The sequence below is a fragment of the Cheilinus undulatus genome, linkage group 17 (genome assembly GCF_018320785.1).
Source record: "Cheilinus undulatus linkage group 17, ASM1832078v1, whole genome shotgun sequence".
Classification (NCBI taxonomy): Eukaryota; Metazoa; Chordata; class Actinopteri; order Labriformes; family Labridae; genus Cheilinus; species Cheilinus undulatus.
Window position 1 is genome coordinate 36,748,185 of NC_054881.1, and position 18,364 is coordinate 36,766,548.

Genomic DNA, 18,364 nt, shown 5'->3' on the forward strand with positions numbered 1-18,364 from the left:
ATGCATTTTTGATCAATGTTGAAAACTTAATGTATGTTTAAGACACGTCAAAGTAGTGGTATGATAAAAATTAAAGGTTTTCTACATTTTAATCCTGAAACACAGCAGCTCAAAAGCAAAACAGAGTTTGGTATCCAACGGTCTAAGAGAAAATGCGAGCTAAAGCTATCTTCAGCTCCTTAAAATGAAACATTTGGCTAGCCAAATGGTGATGCAGTCAGTCTCTCGGCTCGCTAACGGATAGATAGAAAGATAGATAGATAGATAGATAGATAGATAGATAGATAGATAGATAGATAGATAGATAGATTACTGATTTATATGGTGCTATCATGATGCAAAAGTTTGTGTTGGCTTTCCAGTGGTAATCTTGGCTCACTATTGGCATAACAGCTAGCAGTCATTTTGTCTTTTTAATGGTGATGTTGGCTCTCAAACAGTCATTCGAGCCTGCTAGCATCAAAGTTCGCTGACTGACAGCAATGTTCGGAAGCGTGGTTCTACGCTAGCATTGACTGTTGTGTAGCCGATTATTTAGGCTGCTTGTTACTGATTTATTTTTCATTTATTGCCTAGTTTATTTCCAGTACACCTCCCTTTTTTTCTCAAAGTGATGGTATAGTAGCATATATGAGATTCCCTACAATTCTGCCTTTCCTTCCTGAAACAGCAGTGTACAACTAACAGCATTCGAGGTTCTGACCGTGAGCATGATTGTAGAGAAAATGGCTGCCATGTGAGTAGGGTTAATGTGTTTCTGAGTAATGGTAGAAGAAGATAAACCTCCTTTTTCTCTGAGTGTGTTTAGGACTACTGTTTTATGAATTTGAACTCCTTTCTCAGTTTTCAATTAAGGATGCAGATTCTGTGGCGATTCGATTCAAAGTGAGTCAAGATTTAATGGATGCCTTTTATTAGGTTTTTCGACAAATTGCCTTTTTAGTGGAAAGAGCGTTTGCATTATTCATTTGTGAAAGAGCAAGCATTTATGAGTTCATTTAGTTGAGTTCTGGATGAGCTCAGCCACCAGGAGTGGAGTGGAGTGGGACTGGAGAATGAGTCATCACAGAGGAGGATGAAACACACTGTGTGAGATAAATCCCAGCTGACCCCCTGATCTCCTGCCTTGCTGTCTTGGCTGTGTAGGTGATCCAGCGCAGGGAGGACGGCTCGGTCAACTTCTTCAGAGGATGGGAGTCCTACCGTGAGGGATTTGGAAAGATCACTGGTGAACACTGGCTTGGTAAGTGCCTCAGGTGTGCAACTGTGTCTGTGCGTGTGCGTGTGTGAGTGTTTGGCAGAGGGTGACTCATTCACATGTGTACTGGGCCTGTAATACAGTGTCAGACTGGGAGGGAGAATTTCACACACTCTGGACTGAATGAGCAAAAATGCTTTGCCAGCTGTTGGATTTGGCATTAATTTCTGACTCTTCTGCATTATATCGGTATACTAACACTCGAAATTTAAGCAATTCTCTTTTACTTTCCATTAGATTGTGGATAACACCTCACCCTAGGGTTGTCATGATACCAGATTTTTAAAAATTCTATACATTTCTTGTAAAAAAATAAATGAAGCTGACTTATTTTGAGACTTTGGCTGCAAAAATACACATGCCAGGCACCTAATGCTGTTTAATTTCTTATTTTTTTTATTTTTGGACATTTGTAGTTAAACTCCTGCAAACAGTTTAAATTGTACAATTACATTGTTAAGATAATTTTGCATTAGTTTCTGTGCAATTTATGATGAATTTAACTCTCTATCTATGAAATAGATCTTGTTATCTAACAATTTGGTGCTATCAAATATTACCATAAATGGTAAATTTGAAAATACGTGAGATTGAAAAGAAACCAAGTTTTCAACAACCTTACCCCAGCCTTTGCTTTGTCAAATTCTGGTTGGTGGAGTTCATTTCCATCCACATAAAGATGAGAGAAGAGAGAGGAGAGAGCACAGCTCCTTTAAGGGTATTGTAAAGCCCACGCTCGACATATGTGATACCAGTCTCACCATCTGTAACGCAGCATCCTCCATGCTATGAGCCACAAGGGGGATTGCTACCTGGGGCCAAGCTGTGTACATCCCTCTACCATAAGAAGCTGAATCATAATATCAAAACAGCCTGACTAATTCATAGTCTACTATTTTTATCATTTCATCATGTAAAAGTGGATTGCTGTCTTGACCCGTACCATTTATATGCCCCTTAGAGTGCCTGTAAAAAGCACTCAGCTCTTTGAATGTTTTACCCTTTTACTGATTTTATAGATCAGTATAAGTTTTGTTCCAAAAAAGATACATAAAAAAATCTAAAGTCAAGTGAAAATAGATTTCTACAAAGTGATGTCAACTAAACAAATGTCAACAAACACAGAATGTTAAATAAGTACTGCATAAATATTCACCTCCTTTAAAGCAGCTGATCTAATTCAAAAGAGGTCCAGCCAATTGGTGCTAGTAGTCTCACAATTAGTGAAATATGGATAATCTGAGTGCAGTGAATGTGTTTCAAGTGATTGTAGAATAAAGACACCTTTGTCTGGAAGGTCACTGGTTAATCAATATTCGTGGCTACCATTACAGCATGAAGACAAAAGAACACCCTAAGCAACTTAGAGGAAAGGTTATTAAAAATTATAAGCCAGGGGATGGATGCAAAGAAGTTCCAGTGCACGGAACATCCCCCAGAGTTCAGTTAAATCCATCACCAGGAAATGGGAGCCATATGTCACATGTGTAAATCTGCCTTTATCAGGACGTCCTCGAACTGAGTGAGCGTTCAAGAAGGAGACAAGTGAGTGGCCACCAATACACCTGTGAGTATCTATAAGTACTCTGAAGGAGTTACAAGCTTCAGCAGCTGAGATGGGAGAGACTGTGCAGACAACTGTTGTCCAAGTTCTTCATCAGGCAAAGCTTTACAGGAAAGTGGCAAAGAGAAGGCCAATGTTGAATAAAATTCTGATTAAATTTGGACTAGAGTTCACCTAAAGGCATGAGGGGGACTCCATGGTCAAGTGGACGAAAGCTCTTTGGTCCCATGAGACAGAAATGGTGCTTTTAGGCCATCAGACAAGACGCTATGTTTGGCGGTTACCAAATACACTGTCCCATTGTGAAGCACAGTGGTGGCAGCATCATGCTGTGGGGATGCTTCTAAGCAGCCAGCTTTGCAAGGCTTGTAACGGTTGAGAGTAAAATTAATGCGGTAAAATAGAAGAACATCCTGGAGGACAATCTTATTCAGTCTGCAAGAAAACTATAGCTTGGGAGGAGATTTATTTTTCAGCAACACAATGACCCAAAGCATACAGAGAAAGCTACACAGAAACAGTTTAAAGAAGCAAGGTGAATGTCCTGGGGTGGCCAAGCAAAATCGCAGTGTGCAGATGTGCAAAACTGTCCAACTGTCTGTTATTGCAGCCAAAGGTTCATCTACTAAATACTGAGTTGAACGGGGTGAATATTTATCCTGTCACTGTTTGTAACTCGCAAATGTTGATTTACTGACATTAAGTTGTAGAAATCAGTTCTCCTTTTTGATATTAAAGAGTCTTGTGTAACATTTTTTGCCAGAAATCCAAATGATATTGACCATGGTTTATATAATCAGTAAAAGGGTAAAAAATCCAAGGTGGTGAATACTACGTACTTAAAGGCACTGTATTGTCCTAATTCCAGTCATTTCTTACAAGTATATTCAGTCAGACAAACCAAGAAAGCTATGTTACACATGCAATACCAATTGTATTGAAAAATGTAGCCTTAAACAGTGCATGAGTAATGAAACTTTACTCAAATAATTACCGCATTGTTAAGTACTGAATTACTATTACCCATCCCTAGTATTAAATGCTCAACTTTCAGACTGAACACATGCAGATTGCCTTATTTGGTTAATATATGTATTTGATTTTAGAGTGAGGCTGTTTCCTTTGCCTTATTTGCATATTTTAGCAGCTGCCAAAACTCTGAAATCTTCCTGTGATTCGGCCCTTCTTTCTTGTAAACGTTGGTCAACTATCTGTTGTTACATCCTGCATACAAGACATCATAAGAGCACAACCTTGTCATTATATCATCAACATAATGACAGCCACAATACGCTCCCAAATACAGCACTTAAACTCAAAGCAGCAAGAAGAAAGAAACTCATAGTGAAATTGCCAGTAACAGGGACTGATGGAGCAAGATAAAGAGATGGCCAAAAAAAAAAAGGCAGACGGAGATTAGACAGCTTTGTCCCCTCACATCATCAAGAATTCAGTAATAGCTGTGGGCCCTGCGACAATGAAAACCACTTCTGTGACAGCGGGGAAGAATATTGCAGCAAATTAAAAGGTGCGAGTTTAGCGCACTTCACTAGAGCTGTCCGTTCAGCCCCACAAAATCACAACACACGCCAAAGGAGCAGCATTTCAATTACAATATTTTTATCACTTGACAAACACAGCAACACTTCCTTTTTTTCAGCCTCACAGCTTTTTCACTGGCTGCCTTCTGCTTCTTAAATGTGCATTTTTTTTTCAGACCCTGCATGCCCAAAATCCTTGTATTTTTCTGTGGCAGCGTGACACATGCCTCCCCTCAAATTTGACAAGAAAAAAGGAATGCCAGCAAAGAAGCAGTTCAGCTGTGAAATTTTCAACTTTTATCAAAGCCAAATCCCTCGTCTCCTTACCGCTTCTCATTAAAAGCACCAAAATATTTCGTCTTGGGAGGATTCTTTTCAGCTTCATCATGGTCATTCTTGTGGATCAAAGTTAGCTGCAGCCTTACTGAAGTGGCAGCGATTGTACCCGCAGCACTTTTAGTACTTTTTAATTGAATAAAGCCTTTATGTAACACATTGTCTTATTTTTATCTGCTTACAACAAGTTGAAATAAAATCCTCTTGGGGGCCTGAAAGTGTGTCAAAATAGTTCTGAACAGCACAGACTGGCCTTTTAACTTCATTTTTAATTGGTTTGACATTTGTTCAGGAAGGAGGAGAACAGGTCTCTCATATCAGGTGATAAATACAAATCTTGTCAGCCCAAAAAGCACATATGAGGGTGATTTCAGGACAGGTAATTGGGAAAACAACTCCAGCTAGGGAGTGAGAGTCTCAAGCAAAATATGAATGTGTTTTCATAGACGCGAGCAACATTTTAGTCTTCATTTGCCACATTATCTCAGCTAATTTCCATGTAAACACAAACATCCCTAGTGATGTGTTCTGTGATGCTTTGCGGTGTTGTTTTTGTTTAACATTCAGTTTATCCTGTCAGCACGGTAACCAACAGTCTGCATATAAATTATGCTGTACTATAAACATGTCACCAGATAGGAGAACGGCAATAGCTGTTTCTAGAAGAGAGGCATTTGTTTTTTTTACATACTTCTGCTAAAAACATGAGTTTATGTTTGATTCTTGATTCTAACCCAGTTTCTGGGAATTGTGTTCCCTTCTTCTGCACTGTACTGTGCTTTGACTGGCTTTGAAAGTCAAATTGTGTTAGTAGTGGTGGTCCAGGGCTTAAGGACATTTATCCCTAAAAGAACATGAACTGATGGATATTTTCTCTGCACCTGCATCAGATTTATCAATCATAATGTTGTCTTTTCAGTTAGGTTGTCCATTTTGAAAAAAAAAGTCATTTGACATACACAAAAGGGTTGGTAATTTACCACAATTGTTCATATACAGTGCCTAATCAAGCAAAGAAACTCATGTCTGGAAGGTCCATTCACTGGTTTTTCAGTATTCCTGGCTACCATTACACCATGAAGACAAAAGAACACCCCAAGCAACTCAGGGAAAAGGTTCCTGAAAAGTATAAGTACTGAAATGGATAGAAATTAAAATTCTACAGCTCTGAACATCCCCAGACTTTAGTTAAACCAATCATCAGAAATCTGAGGGAATATGTCACATATGTAAATCTGCAAATATCAGGCCGTCCCCCAAACTGAGCGACCGTGCAAGAAGGAGACTAGTGAGAAAGGTCACCAAGACACCTATGACTACTCTGAAGGAGTTCCAAGCTTCAGCAGCTGGGATAGGAGAGACTCAGCATCAACTGTTGGACAAATTGTTTGCCAAATGGCTTGCACAAGACTCCATGGTCAAGTGGAAGAAAGTTCTTTGGTCTAATGAGACCAAAATGGTTTCCTTATGGCCATCAGAGAAGATGCTTACATCAGCACACTGTAAATCACCACAAATACCATCTCCACTGTGAAGCACGGAGGTAGCAGGATCATGCTGTGGGGATGCTTCTCAGCAGCCGAGAGGGTAAAATATATGTGGCAAAATATAAGAAAATCCTAATCTTATTCAGTCTAGAGGAGAACTAAAGCCTGAAGTGTACAGTGAAACACACACAGGATGGTTTAAAGACATCAAGGTGAATGTTCTGGAGTGGCTGAGTCAAAGCCCTCAGTCTAATTGAGAATTTGTGGCTGGACTTAAGAAGTGGCTGTTTACACCTGATCCAAATGCAACCAGAGCTTGAGCAGTTTTGCAAAGAAGAATGGAGTAAAATTGTGTCCAGATTAGCAAGACTGATTGAGACCTATCCACACAGACTCAGGGCTGTGATTGCAACCAAAGGTGCATCTACTAAATACTGACTTGCATATCTTTATTTAATTGACATTACTCTGTAGACATCTGTTTTCACTTTAACATTTTAGAGGGTTTTTGTCTTTTGTTTTGTCATTAAAACCACCACATTATATTGACCATGACTGATATTAAGATATTATAAAACTAAGAAAAGGGTTAAACACCCAAGAGGGAGAATACTTTTTATGAACAATGTAATTGTAACCAAGTAGTTTTGAGACCTGAAACTTCCCAGGTAGTTTTGCTCTGTAAAATTAACCAAACAGTTAGATTTCTTTGGGAAAAACACGCCAAATGATTTAGATGTGGAAACCAACCAATGTATTCCAGTATGTAAACCTAATCAGTGGTTTTGTTGTGTAAAACTAACCAAGTAGTTTTGATGAGCAAGCCACATTTTTTCTTAAAGTATTTCTACATTTTCAGGACCTTTTTGGTAGGAGGTTGCAGCATTATTATTCATTAAATATGACTTATTTATACTTTTTAATATTTCTTATTTTTTAATGAATTAAGGATAAAAACTAAGAAGGCCTGGGAGCTTGAATTGCCAATGTTACAACTAAAATAATGTGTAGAAGGAAAGATTTTAAGTTTAAAATTAAGAAAAATAAATTGTGTGTTGCATTTGCTCAAATACCATACCTAAAAATAATGACCCATGACTTCCAAATTTTTTTTTGCATCACAGTTTTATGAAAAGTGTTCACTTTCCTCTATATTTACTTATCGTGTGCCTTACAATAAATCATTTCTCTCTTTGGTTAAGGACCATACTGTTTATAATAATATAAAGCTTAAATTTATGCTGACCTTACACTGACTCTAATGTCCTGGTATTAAAACTAATGTGGATGTCTGTGTGTGCTGTTCTGACTTCTAAAGAGAGAGTATCTCTGCTCTAGTATGGAACATCCATGACCTTGACCATGACCATGTGGGTCTGTACAGAAATAGACTTCTTCAAGCTCCATTTACTCTTCCAGTCTGATTGCAAGCGAACTGATGAGAGGCTTTAAAGCAACACAGCCTTTCTGAGGTGATAGCTCATTAACGCTCTGCTTCTGAGGCCAAATTTCATCAGGAAACAAGATTTCTACAACTGTTTGGCACTTCTGGAAATTGTGTTTATATGTAAATAGGCCAAATCTGATGATCAGTAATGCACTCACAAGAAAATGAGATTGTTTATTATTCCAATATTTTCTTCATGACTGCTGATTGGGCCATTAGATTTCTTTGATGGCAGGTTTTATGACATTTTTCAGCAAAGTTGTTTATTATTTCAGTTTTTGTGATCTGATGAGTCATCACTTGGAGTGTTGTCACAGTTGTAATTTGATTGTTTTAGTTAGCAGTCACATCCCAGCAGCTGTAAAACTAACACCAATTTTACTCTGAAACACTGAGCTGACTGATTCAGTTTTTTGTAACTTGCACTCTTGAAGCTGCTGACTCAGAAAAAACCCAATTTGGTCACCTAGCACTGGGTCAAAATGGACTGACACAACCCTGAGTGATTTTAACTCAGCGGGGTGGAGTTATGGGCTTGACCCAGCAAGTCAGGTTATGTTTTTTCTGAACCAAACATTGGGTAAATATTACAGGGTTTTTGGTTAAAAGCTACCAAAAGCTGGGTTATAAAATACAACCCTTTATCTGGGTTATCAGACTTATCAAGGACATCAGTTGGTTATTGCAACAAGAAATGTAAATGTTAAAGTTTAAGTATGAATGTCTTACACAGGGCCGTGTCTTGGTGGTAGCAGGCTGATCAGTCCAGCCTGACAGGATATATAATCCCTTTGGCACATTCCAGGTCTCCCGTGGGATCTCTTTCAGGCCTCCTGTGCACCCTGAGCTTAGAGTCTGCATTGTTGCATTGCCTTCTCTATTGTAGGCCAACCCTTTCCACTGTCAGAAAGTGACCAACTTAGTGGATGACTTCACTCATGGTGCAGAGTTGTTTAAAACAGATACAACTGAAGCTAAGCATTAGTTCATGCAGGACAGGGTAGACGCATACCCAGTTGTGATCAGCTGACGGCATATCCCAGCTCCCACAGCCAATCACAGTTCTTTCTCTCAACACAGTGGTGTATTTAACTATGACATACTTCTCACTTGCACCACGCTGCTGCTGCCGGCAAAGCTTAACCTCCTCCACCCCAGCCTTCTCTTTTATAGCATAAAGCTTGTTGCACCCTCATATTCACAGTCATGCTACTATGGATTAAATTCTTTAAAAGTAATGTTATTGTATTCAATGTATCTATCCACATGGGGGCGTCTAGCTTTGTGCTCCCTGGAAAGTCAAAACATGCTGCTAGGCTAACTCAGGGAGCATCTTTTGAGCAGAGCCTTCTCCGCCAAGTTAAACTGGTTGTCCGTTTTGCAATAAAATGATTAAACGTATGATGAGGATTCCTGGCTGAACAATAATTCACCCAAAACAAGAGCAAAGGAATCCAAATGATGATCATGGTACAACACTCAACATCGTAACACATATAAATCCATCTTAAACATGTAAAGCCCATCCAAACAACTCATCAAAAGCATGATGGAAAAACTCCACCCCCACATTTGAAATGGCAGTGTCCCTCCCCCATTCCCCTGAGACAAGGTTATAAAATTAACCCAGCATTTTTAGTGTGTGTCATAAACATTTATTATGAATAAGCTACATGTACTCCTTAGACATTAAAGCTTAAAAAAAAGAAATTGATTTACTTAAGTTTACACATTTTAAGCAAATTAAGCATTTAGAGCTTGCCACTTTTGGTGAACTGATAGCATGTCAGAAAGTTGCAGAGCAGCCTGTTGCAAGTATTTTCAAGTTTCATCAGGAATCTTTGGTCTGAACTTTGCTTAAATTATGCATACACTGTCATCTTTGCCACCTCCGGCAGTCAATTCTTACTTGAGAAAGAAAGAATGGTGGGATAAATATGTGCAGTATTTGCCTATAATGGCTGACAGGTGCATTTCTGAAAAATGGATGAAACTGACTTAATTGATTTAATCTGATTTTTTTTGGAGTTGTTTTAATAGCTGTAGGAGTATTTACAAACTATACATATATCATTTCTCCTCTGCATGTTTTGAATTTGATAATGTTCTGCAGGCCTGATGTGACCTCAGACCTACAGCATAATTGAGCCTTTATAGCTTTAGATTTTTCACAATCTAAAGCTCAATATAGACATGTTTGTATGTACTGTATAGCGCTCGCAGACCCTATGTGAATTAATGGAGATCTAACCCTCTTTGCTGACCTGAGGCCATCACGGAGTGCAGCCTGTAAGAAAAAAAAAAAGACGTGGTTAGAGTGCCAGCGAGATCTCCCTGTGGTACACTGTAGAACATACCGGGAATATGGAAAGCTCAGGATTCAGCCGACTGAATTTGAATGAGCAGGCGAGGCCACTTTGAACCTCTCAGAGTACCCTTGCTCATTCAGGCTGTGCTGTTGTCTCGTCACCCCCATCATCGATTACCCTCAGGGCAAAAATGAAAAATGGATCCATGCTCGCCTGCAGCCGAGAGAGAAATTTATTGCAGCTGCCTCCTCCAGACCGATGTTGCACACTTAAGCCAGCTGCAGCTCTTAAGATCTGTGCATTTATAATTATCGTAATGTGCTGCTAAATCCAGCTTTGTTCGAGAATGCTCAATAAGAATAAGTCTAATGGTACAGTGTCATGTTCATGTGGAAGAAGGGAGTCGTGATGAGAAAATGAGACTTAAAAAGCCTATCAGATAAGTCTTTTTGAAAGTGGCCACGTTTAATACTTCTGAATAGAATGAAAAAGTTCAAGCACACTTAATGAAAAGGAGTCATTTCCAAGAATGTCTCTTCATTTGGCAGCTTCAGTGTCAATTAAAGGTAATAGAGGAATCTCTGGCACTTTTATGTATAACATAACTGCTTCAGCCGTGTATGACTGTGATATTTAAGACAGTAGGTCTGGCGTTATTCTTTAATGATGAAACTCTACTGTGAGTCCCATTTAATGATTGGGTCTGCAACCTCAGTTTCTCTTTATAGATGTGTTGATGGCTTTGACATACTGCAAAGCATGAGTCTTTGATTAGGAAGCTATTTTTTCATTTCCTCTTTTAATGACCCATCATCCTTCACTCATTGGAGCCCATTCAGATACTTTTTCTATGTAAAGCAAACCATGTAAACAGACTGTGACTTAACAGAAAGACATTCCCTGTGATTTAATTGTATTAAGTCCTAAAACCATCACACTGTGGACTGATTTCTCCCTAAGGTGCATTCTAAAGAGAATAAAAACTGGGTCAAGGCAATTCCGTTGTTGCCATCAAATCCATTAGACACCTGGTCTCTGAGGCTGATGACTTGTCTACCAGTAATGTAGGTCCTGATACAGTTTAATGCTCTCCCAAAGAGAGTAACCTAGTTTTCCAGATGGCCCATTACAAAAAAACTTACCTTGGTTTGTAGTGTTGAAAGAATCACTTAAATCCAGCATGAAAAGGATGGGGAAAAATGTCTATTGTCAAAATCATATCCTCTCTCCTGTTAACTGCAGCTTTAATGTGTGCAAAGAAAACATTCAAACAGGAACTTGAAGGCTTCGCTGATGCAAATATGTGTCATGGAATTAGAAAGATGTCAGTGGGAAGTTGATGCAACCAATTTCCTGTGACACTTAGTCTCAAGTGAAAGTGAAAGTTGTCATTGGGATCAAAATGAGGGAGAAAAGTTTTCAAAGAGTCGAAGGCTCATGGGAGTGGGAGTGGGACGAAGAGGGAGGATGGGTCCTATTGTGCCTGAAATAAACAGATGGCTTTTGTTTTGATTTGTTTGTCTGTTCAGATTTAATGTCTAGGTATAAATTAGCAGAATTACAGTACAAGTTAAACTGTCTTTTATCTAATTAAGTTCAATTAGGAGAGACTTAATAAAAGTTTGATAACTTATTTTACACATTTAATAAAATAAAAATGTGCAACGTCTTTGCCGATTAGCCTCCATCGTGATGACTTCATGTACCTGAAGGGAAAGTGAGGCAAACAGCAGGAATAAATACTCCCCTATGGAGTCTAAACACAATTTTAGACCATTTTAATGTATCAAATGAGATACAAAAAAAAATATGTTCAATTTGATGGAAATTTTGATTTTTCTGGATTTCAGTAGAAAGTGAAATAAGCATTTCAGTTCCAAAAAATTAGAATTTTCTGGCTATAATTTGTGTTTTCAGGCTTTAATGGGTTAACTTAACGGAGGTAGCTGGGGCGGAGGATGGTTTCAGCATCCATACTGAAACGACTGTGAAAGAGAGATTTAAAATAGGACAGATGCACAACGATTGAGGTTGTGGCTAGGCTAGGGAGATAAAGATCTGTACTATTGCTTAGTGGTCCAAAGTCCTTCATTTGGAAATCAAGGTCTCAGAGTCTGGAGGAAGATCAAAAAGGCACAGAATCCAAGGTGCGTGAAGTCCAGTGTTTTCAGTTTCCACAGTCAGTGATGATTTGGGGTACCACGTCATCTGCTGCTGTCCACTACCCATTCAGAGGCTTTATGGAGATACCCACGGTGAAACCAAAACTACCAGAAACTAGTTCACTGACTATGGTGTTGCTGTGTTTGATTGGTGAGCCAACTGGTCTGACCTGAACCCCATAGAGAATCTCTGGGAAAAGATAAGTGACACCAGACTAAACAATCCAGAAGAGCTGAAAAGCACCCTGGTCTATATAACGCCACAGAGGTGTCACAGGCTGATTGCCTGGTTGCATAGTTGCAGTCATCTGTGTAAATGGAGCTCCAGCCAACTACTAGCTGCATAAATGAGCATAATTCCCAGGCTGGTTCCATTGTGGCCCCACCTGGGATTGCCCATGTGGACATCGAGTGAGATTTACCTGGGATCTCTAGCAATGTGGCCTACATGGATCTGATATGAATTGCCCAGATAGGCTCCATCCAAACCTCAAGTTGATCCCACCTGAAGTCCTGGGAAATCCCAGATGAGGCCACCATGGGACCCTCAGACAAACCCACATGGGATCCATATTTGTAGCCCATAATCATGTAGGGCCCACATGGACATGCAGGCAGGATATGTGAAGTTTTTGATTTGAGCTCACACTTGCAAGAATCCCCCAATATTTGAGCGTTTTTTTTTAGATTTTTCCAGCTCATATCCCAGACTGACTAATATAAATCATACAAATGCATTTATAGCTGTTTATTCAATACCTCCCTTCTTACCTTGTCTAGATTCTAAAAAGATAAACCGAAGTGTTTAGAATTCTTGAGCAGTAGCTAATTTTATTAATCATTGGAGCATTAAAAGCTTAATCAATAACTCTTAATGGAATTCAAGTTTCTGGTAGCTCTCAGTAATGGGACTTAATATTCATTTATTTGTCATACCATCTCCTGGATCGGATCTCTGTCAACCGTGTATGAATTCACAATAGGGAAAGGGTTTCATCCTGTCTTTTCTTTTACATTGACTCACATCTCCTACATACTGCTATTCACATTTCACACTACACCACATTTCTGTCACACTGAATAGAAGATTTCTAAAATCAGAGTACCTCAACTGTAGGCCTAAATTTCTCCTTGATGTACAGATTTTCTTACAGGATTATTAAGGAAAATGGTTTTTTTCTGTTTGAGTCGATGTGTCTCGCATGTACTGTAGATAGTGTAAAGGCATAATGTAAACAAAAGAAGACAAGCAGAGGCAGAGTTCAGCAAGCCATAAAATTCCATAATGCACTTTGTCCACTATAAAACTCAATTAGTTAACCTTATTTTAAAGGCGACATATTGTGCAAAAATCACTTTTTCAGGCTTCCCCTCAAGTACCAGACCCCCACCAGATAATGTGTGCTGAAACAAGCCCTTCTAAGATTTCCCCCTCATGATGTCATGTGGGGAGTTAGCACCGCCCCCAGGTTCAGTTGGCCCCTTGCTTGGAAGAAAGTCCCATCCATATCCATAAAGCCACATCCATTTCCTGAGAGAGGTGGAGTCAGGGGCGGAGTCAGACACCTTAGTAACATTTAAAGCCACAGACACTGAAACAGCAGGGCTGTTTCAGCCCTGCTCTGAGCAGGGCTGAAACAGAGGGGTTTTTAGACATGTAAAAATCAAATACTGGAGTCAAATGATATACAAAAAAACATATATGTTAAATTCTATGGAAATTTAGATTTTTTTGGATTTTAGTAGAAAGTGAAATAAACATTTCAGTTCCAAAATAGTGTAATATTCATGCTATAATTTGTGTTTTCAGGCTTTAGTGAGTTAAATGGGTTAAAAGTGGCAAAAACGTCAAAAAGCAGGAAAAAAGAGTCAAAACTGGGTAAAATGGGGCAAAACCTGGATAATAGCGGCAAAAATTAGCAAAAAGAGGCAAAAAAGAAGTGACAAAAGTAGCCTTAAAGCAGTAAAAAATGGATTAAAAGTGGCAAAAAAATAGCAAATAAGGAAATTTAGCAATGGAAATTTATAGACAAAAAAAAATGAGGTTGACAATTAAAGCCAAGTGTGGGAAATAAACTAAATTAGTTAATGTAACTTGCAATGGATAATTTCTGAGGTCAAATTTTACCTTTTTTAAAGGTTTTCTGGGGGAATAATATTTCAAATTAAGCTATAAAAGAGCCAAAAATCATCGCAGAAGAGCCACATGTGGCTCTAGAGCCACATGTTGAGTATCGCTGGTTTAAAGCATGGGGAAACTTGGCTCATACACTTTCAGGTGGCTCAGACTGTTAAATATTATCTTTTTCCGCCTGCTTGAATGTTGCTTTAACCTGGTCATCCCACCTACTGGACAGTGGTGTGAACCAGCAAACTGGCAGCTCAGCCCTTAGATTACACTTGTTTACTTTAAAATGAAGTAACAGTTAAATGGTTTCTCTCACCCTGCATTTGAACATTTCATGATGAAACCTAGTATAAGTACAGGTACTTGACTATCAAGATAACTGACTATATGTGAGTCTGGATAGCTATCAGGGTGAATAAAGTGAATTTGACTTGACGAGGATGAAATATAAGTACAGTAAAGAGAGAGGGAGAGATTTCAGTAATGTATGTTTGAGTGGGAAAAGCAGCAGTAGCTATTTTGGAGCATAAAGAAATTAAACCTCATACTACTGCTAGAGTTCAAACTGTGTCGAGTGTAATGTGTCTACACCTACAGAATCTTTAGTCTCCAGGCTGTAGAAAAGAACAACTTTCAAAAGATCCAACGAGGAAGCCTTGCTCTCTATGTTGCACCATGAATCACGTAGACCCGGCGAGGTGAATCCACCCAGGACATTGCATTATACTGGCCTGGCTTTCTAATCTAAAAGTGGACCGTGTATCTGAGCTGCTGTATCAGGGAAATTAGGGAAGACAGAATCCGCTTTTATATCAGTGAAGGTTGGTGTATTGATGTCACGGTGCTGCCCTCACCTTCAAGCTCTTTTCATTTGCAGTAAGCTGTTTTGTGCACCACAGGAGTGTTCTTCCTTTATTCTAGCCACTGTTTACATCCTGCCTCAAGCCTGTGCGAGCGAGGCGCTGCACCGCTTGGCTAACCAGATAACCAGTATGGAGCGAAGAACACCCAGACTCTCTTCTCATTATTCTGAAGGGGATTTTAACAGAGCAAACCTCCGCCATGAGCCGCACAAACACAGACAGTATATTAAGTATTCCACCAGGGGCAGAAACACACTGTCAGTAGGTATTAAAGGATTCGGATACTCCGTCCCTGGCTTTTTGTACCCTCTGATCACTCATCTTTTCCCTAAAACTACAATCCAAAAAGCCTGTGGTAAATATTGTGGGAAGACAGGCCAATGATCCAAGCGAGCTTACTGGTGCTGAAACATCGTGCGATGTCAGTGCAGATGGAGAACATTTGTAACCACAAAGACTTGTTTGAGATAAAAGTGGCTGCTTTTCAACGGGCCAGTGATGAAATCAAGAATCACGGAAATGAAATGAGAGCTGACAAAAGAAACTAAACTCAAAAGCTTAAAAAACAAACCTCACTCATCTCCAAGGCCTCCAGTCATTTCCCCTCCTTCAACCACTCCTGCCATTCATTCTACAAACTGCATCAGGAAACAGGATGCCTCGCAACTCTTTCTAGTTTGAAAAGACATGGAAAGCTCCAGGCCCAGATGGTGTCTGACACTTTTGTCTGAAGGCCTGTGGTGACCAACTGGCTCTAGTCTTTAAACAGATCTTCAGCAGATCACTCAATTCGTGTGAAGTTTTTTCACTGTTACAAATGCTCAACAATTGTTCTGTTTCCCATAATGCTTGCATGAAAGCAACAATGCTTACAGGCGTGTTTTCTTATCATCAGAGTTCTCAGAAATCTATTGTTGGCCCACCTAAAGTACATCACAGACCCCCTGCTGGATCCCCTGCAGTTTGCCTACCAGGCAAGCACTTTGTTTAATGAAGCAGTCATTATGGCACCAATCTCTTCCCTGCAATGTTTCTAATAGAGAATTATTGTATGCAAGAATCCTTGATGAAGTCCTCATTTAACTCATGTACGGTATTTTGCTTTTTTAAATCTTGGCAGCTAGGGCAGAGGTTTTGTACGCTGGCATTGAGCTCTGGTGTTCCCCATGGATGTGAGTTCCCCACACTGTCCTTTCTTTTATCATCACTCTTTTTATTTGAAATTTGGCACAAAGTTAACAGAGTTTCCCCAACTGTTAGAGGATTTTTTATTCAAACACAGTAGAAAATGAAAAATGGCATTAATTAATAAAAAATTTAAAAATGCACTTACTGTAATGATCACAGCGGTGATGAGAAAATAACCCTTGTAAGAGTAGCAGTGATTTAAAAATGTCAAGTAAGAAATAACTTGCTAAATAAATAGATAAAACAAAAATGTTTTTTAAAAAAGTAAATAAATAAACAAAAAATAGATAGAAAATAAAATAAATTAAATTATAAAAATAAATAAATAAAAAGTTAATGGGGGGAGAGATAAAACAAATTAAAAAATGGAACTAGCAATATTACCAAGAAAAAGTTAAAGAAATAATAATGACAAATAAAATAAAAATAAAAAGAGGTTCACTCCAAAATCTAAATCTAAATGCTACGAATTTGTATAGAAATTTTAAAAGGAAATAACAATGATAATAATCATGCTTAAACACACACACATACATATATATATATACACACACACACAGATATATATGACTCAGACTACGACAAGAAGACAGCTTGTATTAAGTTCTATAAAGCTCTATAAAGTTGCAGGTTGCAGCCACTTGCTTATATTTCTCTGCTAGCCTCCATTATGCCGTTCTTATGATGCTATCCTTCGTAGCCTTAGCTTATCTAGCAAGCCTTGAACTTGGGTGACTCTCAGGGATCTTTAAAGATTAAATTCACACCTCTTATTCTGATATTAAACATCTTTTGTATCCCTTTTTAAAGTTTATGCTGCTAGCAGCTAGTGCCAGCCGCCATATTGTTTTGTCACTTGGGCTGTGACAACCAATGGCAGGCTGTTCCGTCACTGCGTCACGCTTTTCAAAACAGCACATGTCTATACACTTGAAGACAGCCTTAACACTCCATAGTGGAAAGAAAGAGAGCTACAGAGCCTGGTGTGTGGCCCTCTGTGTCACTGCAGACAGGAACTACTTTGAATACTTCAGCCAATAAATATGTGAATATTTTTAAGATCTTTGACCACAGAATGAGTTTGTTTTTCACTTTTTGGTCACCAAGAGATGGGAGAACATGTTTGTCAAAAAAGTCTTAGTCATTATTGTTTACTTTGTGTCACACAGCAAATCTTTGAGTTTCCTTAAGTTTTTCTTTTGTTTTCTTTAGTCCCATAACTTTTTAAAAAATTTCAGTGACATTAATCCAGCACACATATTCTTAAAGCCCAGGTTGTCCTGGAGAAAAGGATTGTAGAGCTTGATTGTGCACCACAGGGTCGATGTTTTACTGGCTTTTTAAGAATAAGTCCAGATGAGACACAATGGTTGAAAAATAGTTTAGGGTTCAGCAGGAGAACCTCTAATGTGGTACATTTTCTAACTATAGATGGTAAGCTGTTACATTAGTTGTCACCTTTGGCAGATAGAACTCTCCCGCTCAAGATTGTGGGTCAGGGTGTTGTATCAAAGTCACCTCATGAAGTGGCTCTGGAAGACCTAGAGGAGGGGCCATCATCAGCTTCAGAGAACACTTAAAACATCATACAAATCAATATTAGAATCATGGGAGGAAATACTTTTAAGGATTCCTTGAGAAGGGCTTGTACAGGTAGCTGCATACTCTGGCAGGCCTATTCTGATTTGCTCTGAAGATCTTGATTTGATGGGTTTTTCATGTTTTTAAAAGTGTTTGTGGAGTCTAGGATGATCCTGAGGTACTTGAAACAGGTGGAAATCCCATTTAGGTCATCCTGACAGCATTTACGTTCTTGTCTACTATCTGAATATGCAAATTAAAAAAAAAATCAGTGTACCCCTGAGGCCCTGACCTGGTATTATTATTGTGGCAGGTGCTCAGGACTGAAGGTCTCTAAGGGACTACTTTTACAATCTGACACCACCATCTCCATTGGGATTTTTAACAATAAAAGGCCACTACGTTCCTGCACCAGTTGATTTTCAGATCACTGTCACCAACAATACCAAAAAGTGTGGAAATCTGTGCCATCCTGCAGGGAAAACTAGACACATGTAGCC

General features: G+C 39.0%; 1 protein-coding gene across 2 annotated transcripts in view; it reads left to right on the forward strand.

Moving 5' to 3' along the window:
• Positions 1-18,364, forward strand: part of fibcd1b (fibrinogen C domain containing 1b) — a 242,341-nt gene that overhangs the window by 165,980 nt on the left and 57,997 nt on the right. For both annotated transcript variants that reach the window (XM_041810307.1, XM_041810308.1), the window contains one exon: positions 1,147-1,243. In XM_041810307.1, the coding sequence (XP_041666241.1) occupies positions 1,147-1,243 (97 nt within the window). The remainder of the gene's footprint in view (positions 1-1,146; positions 1,244-18,364) is intronic.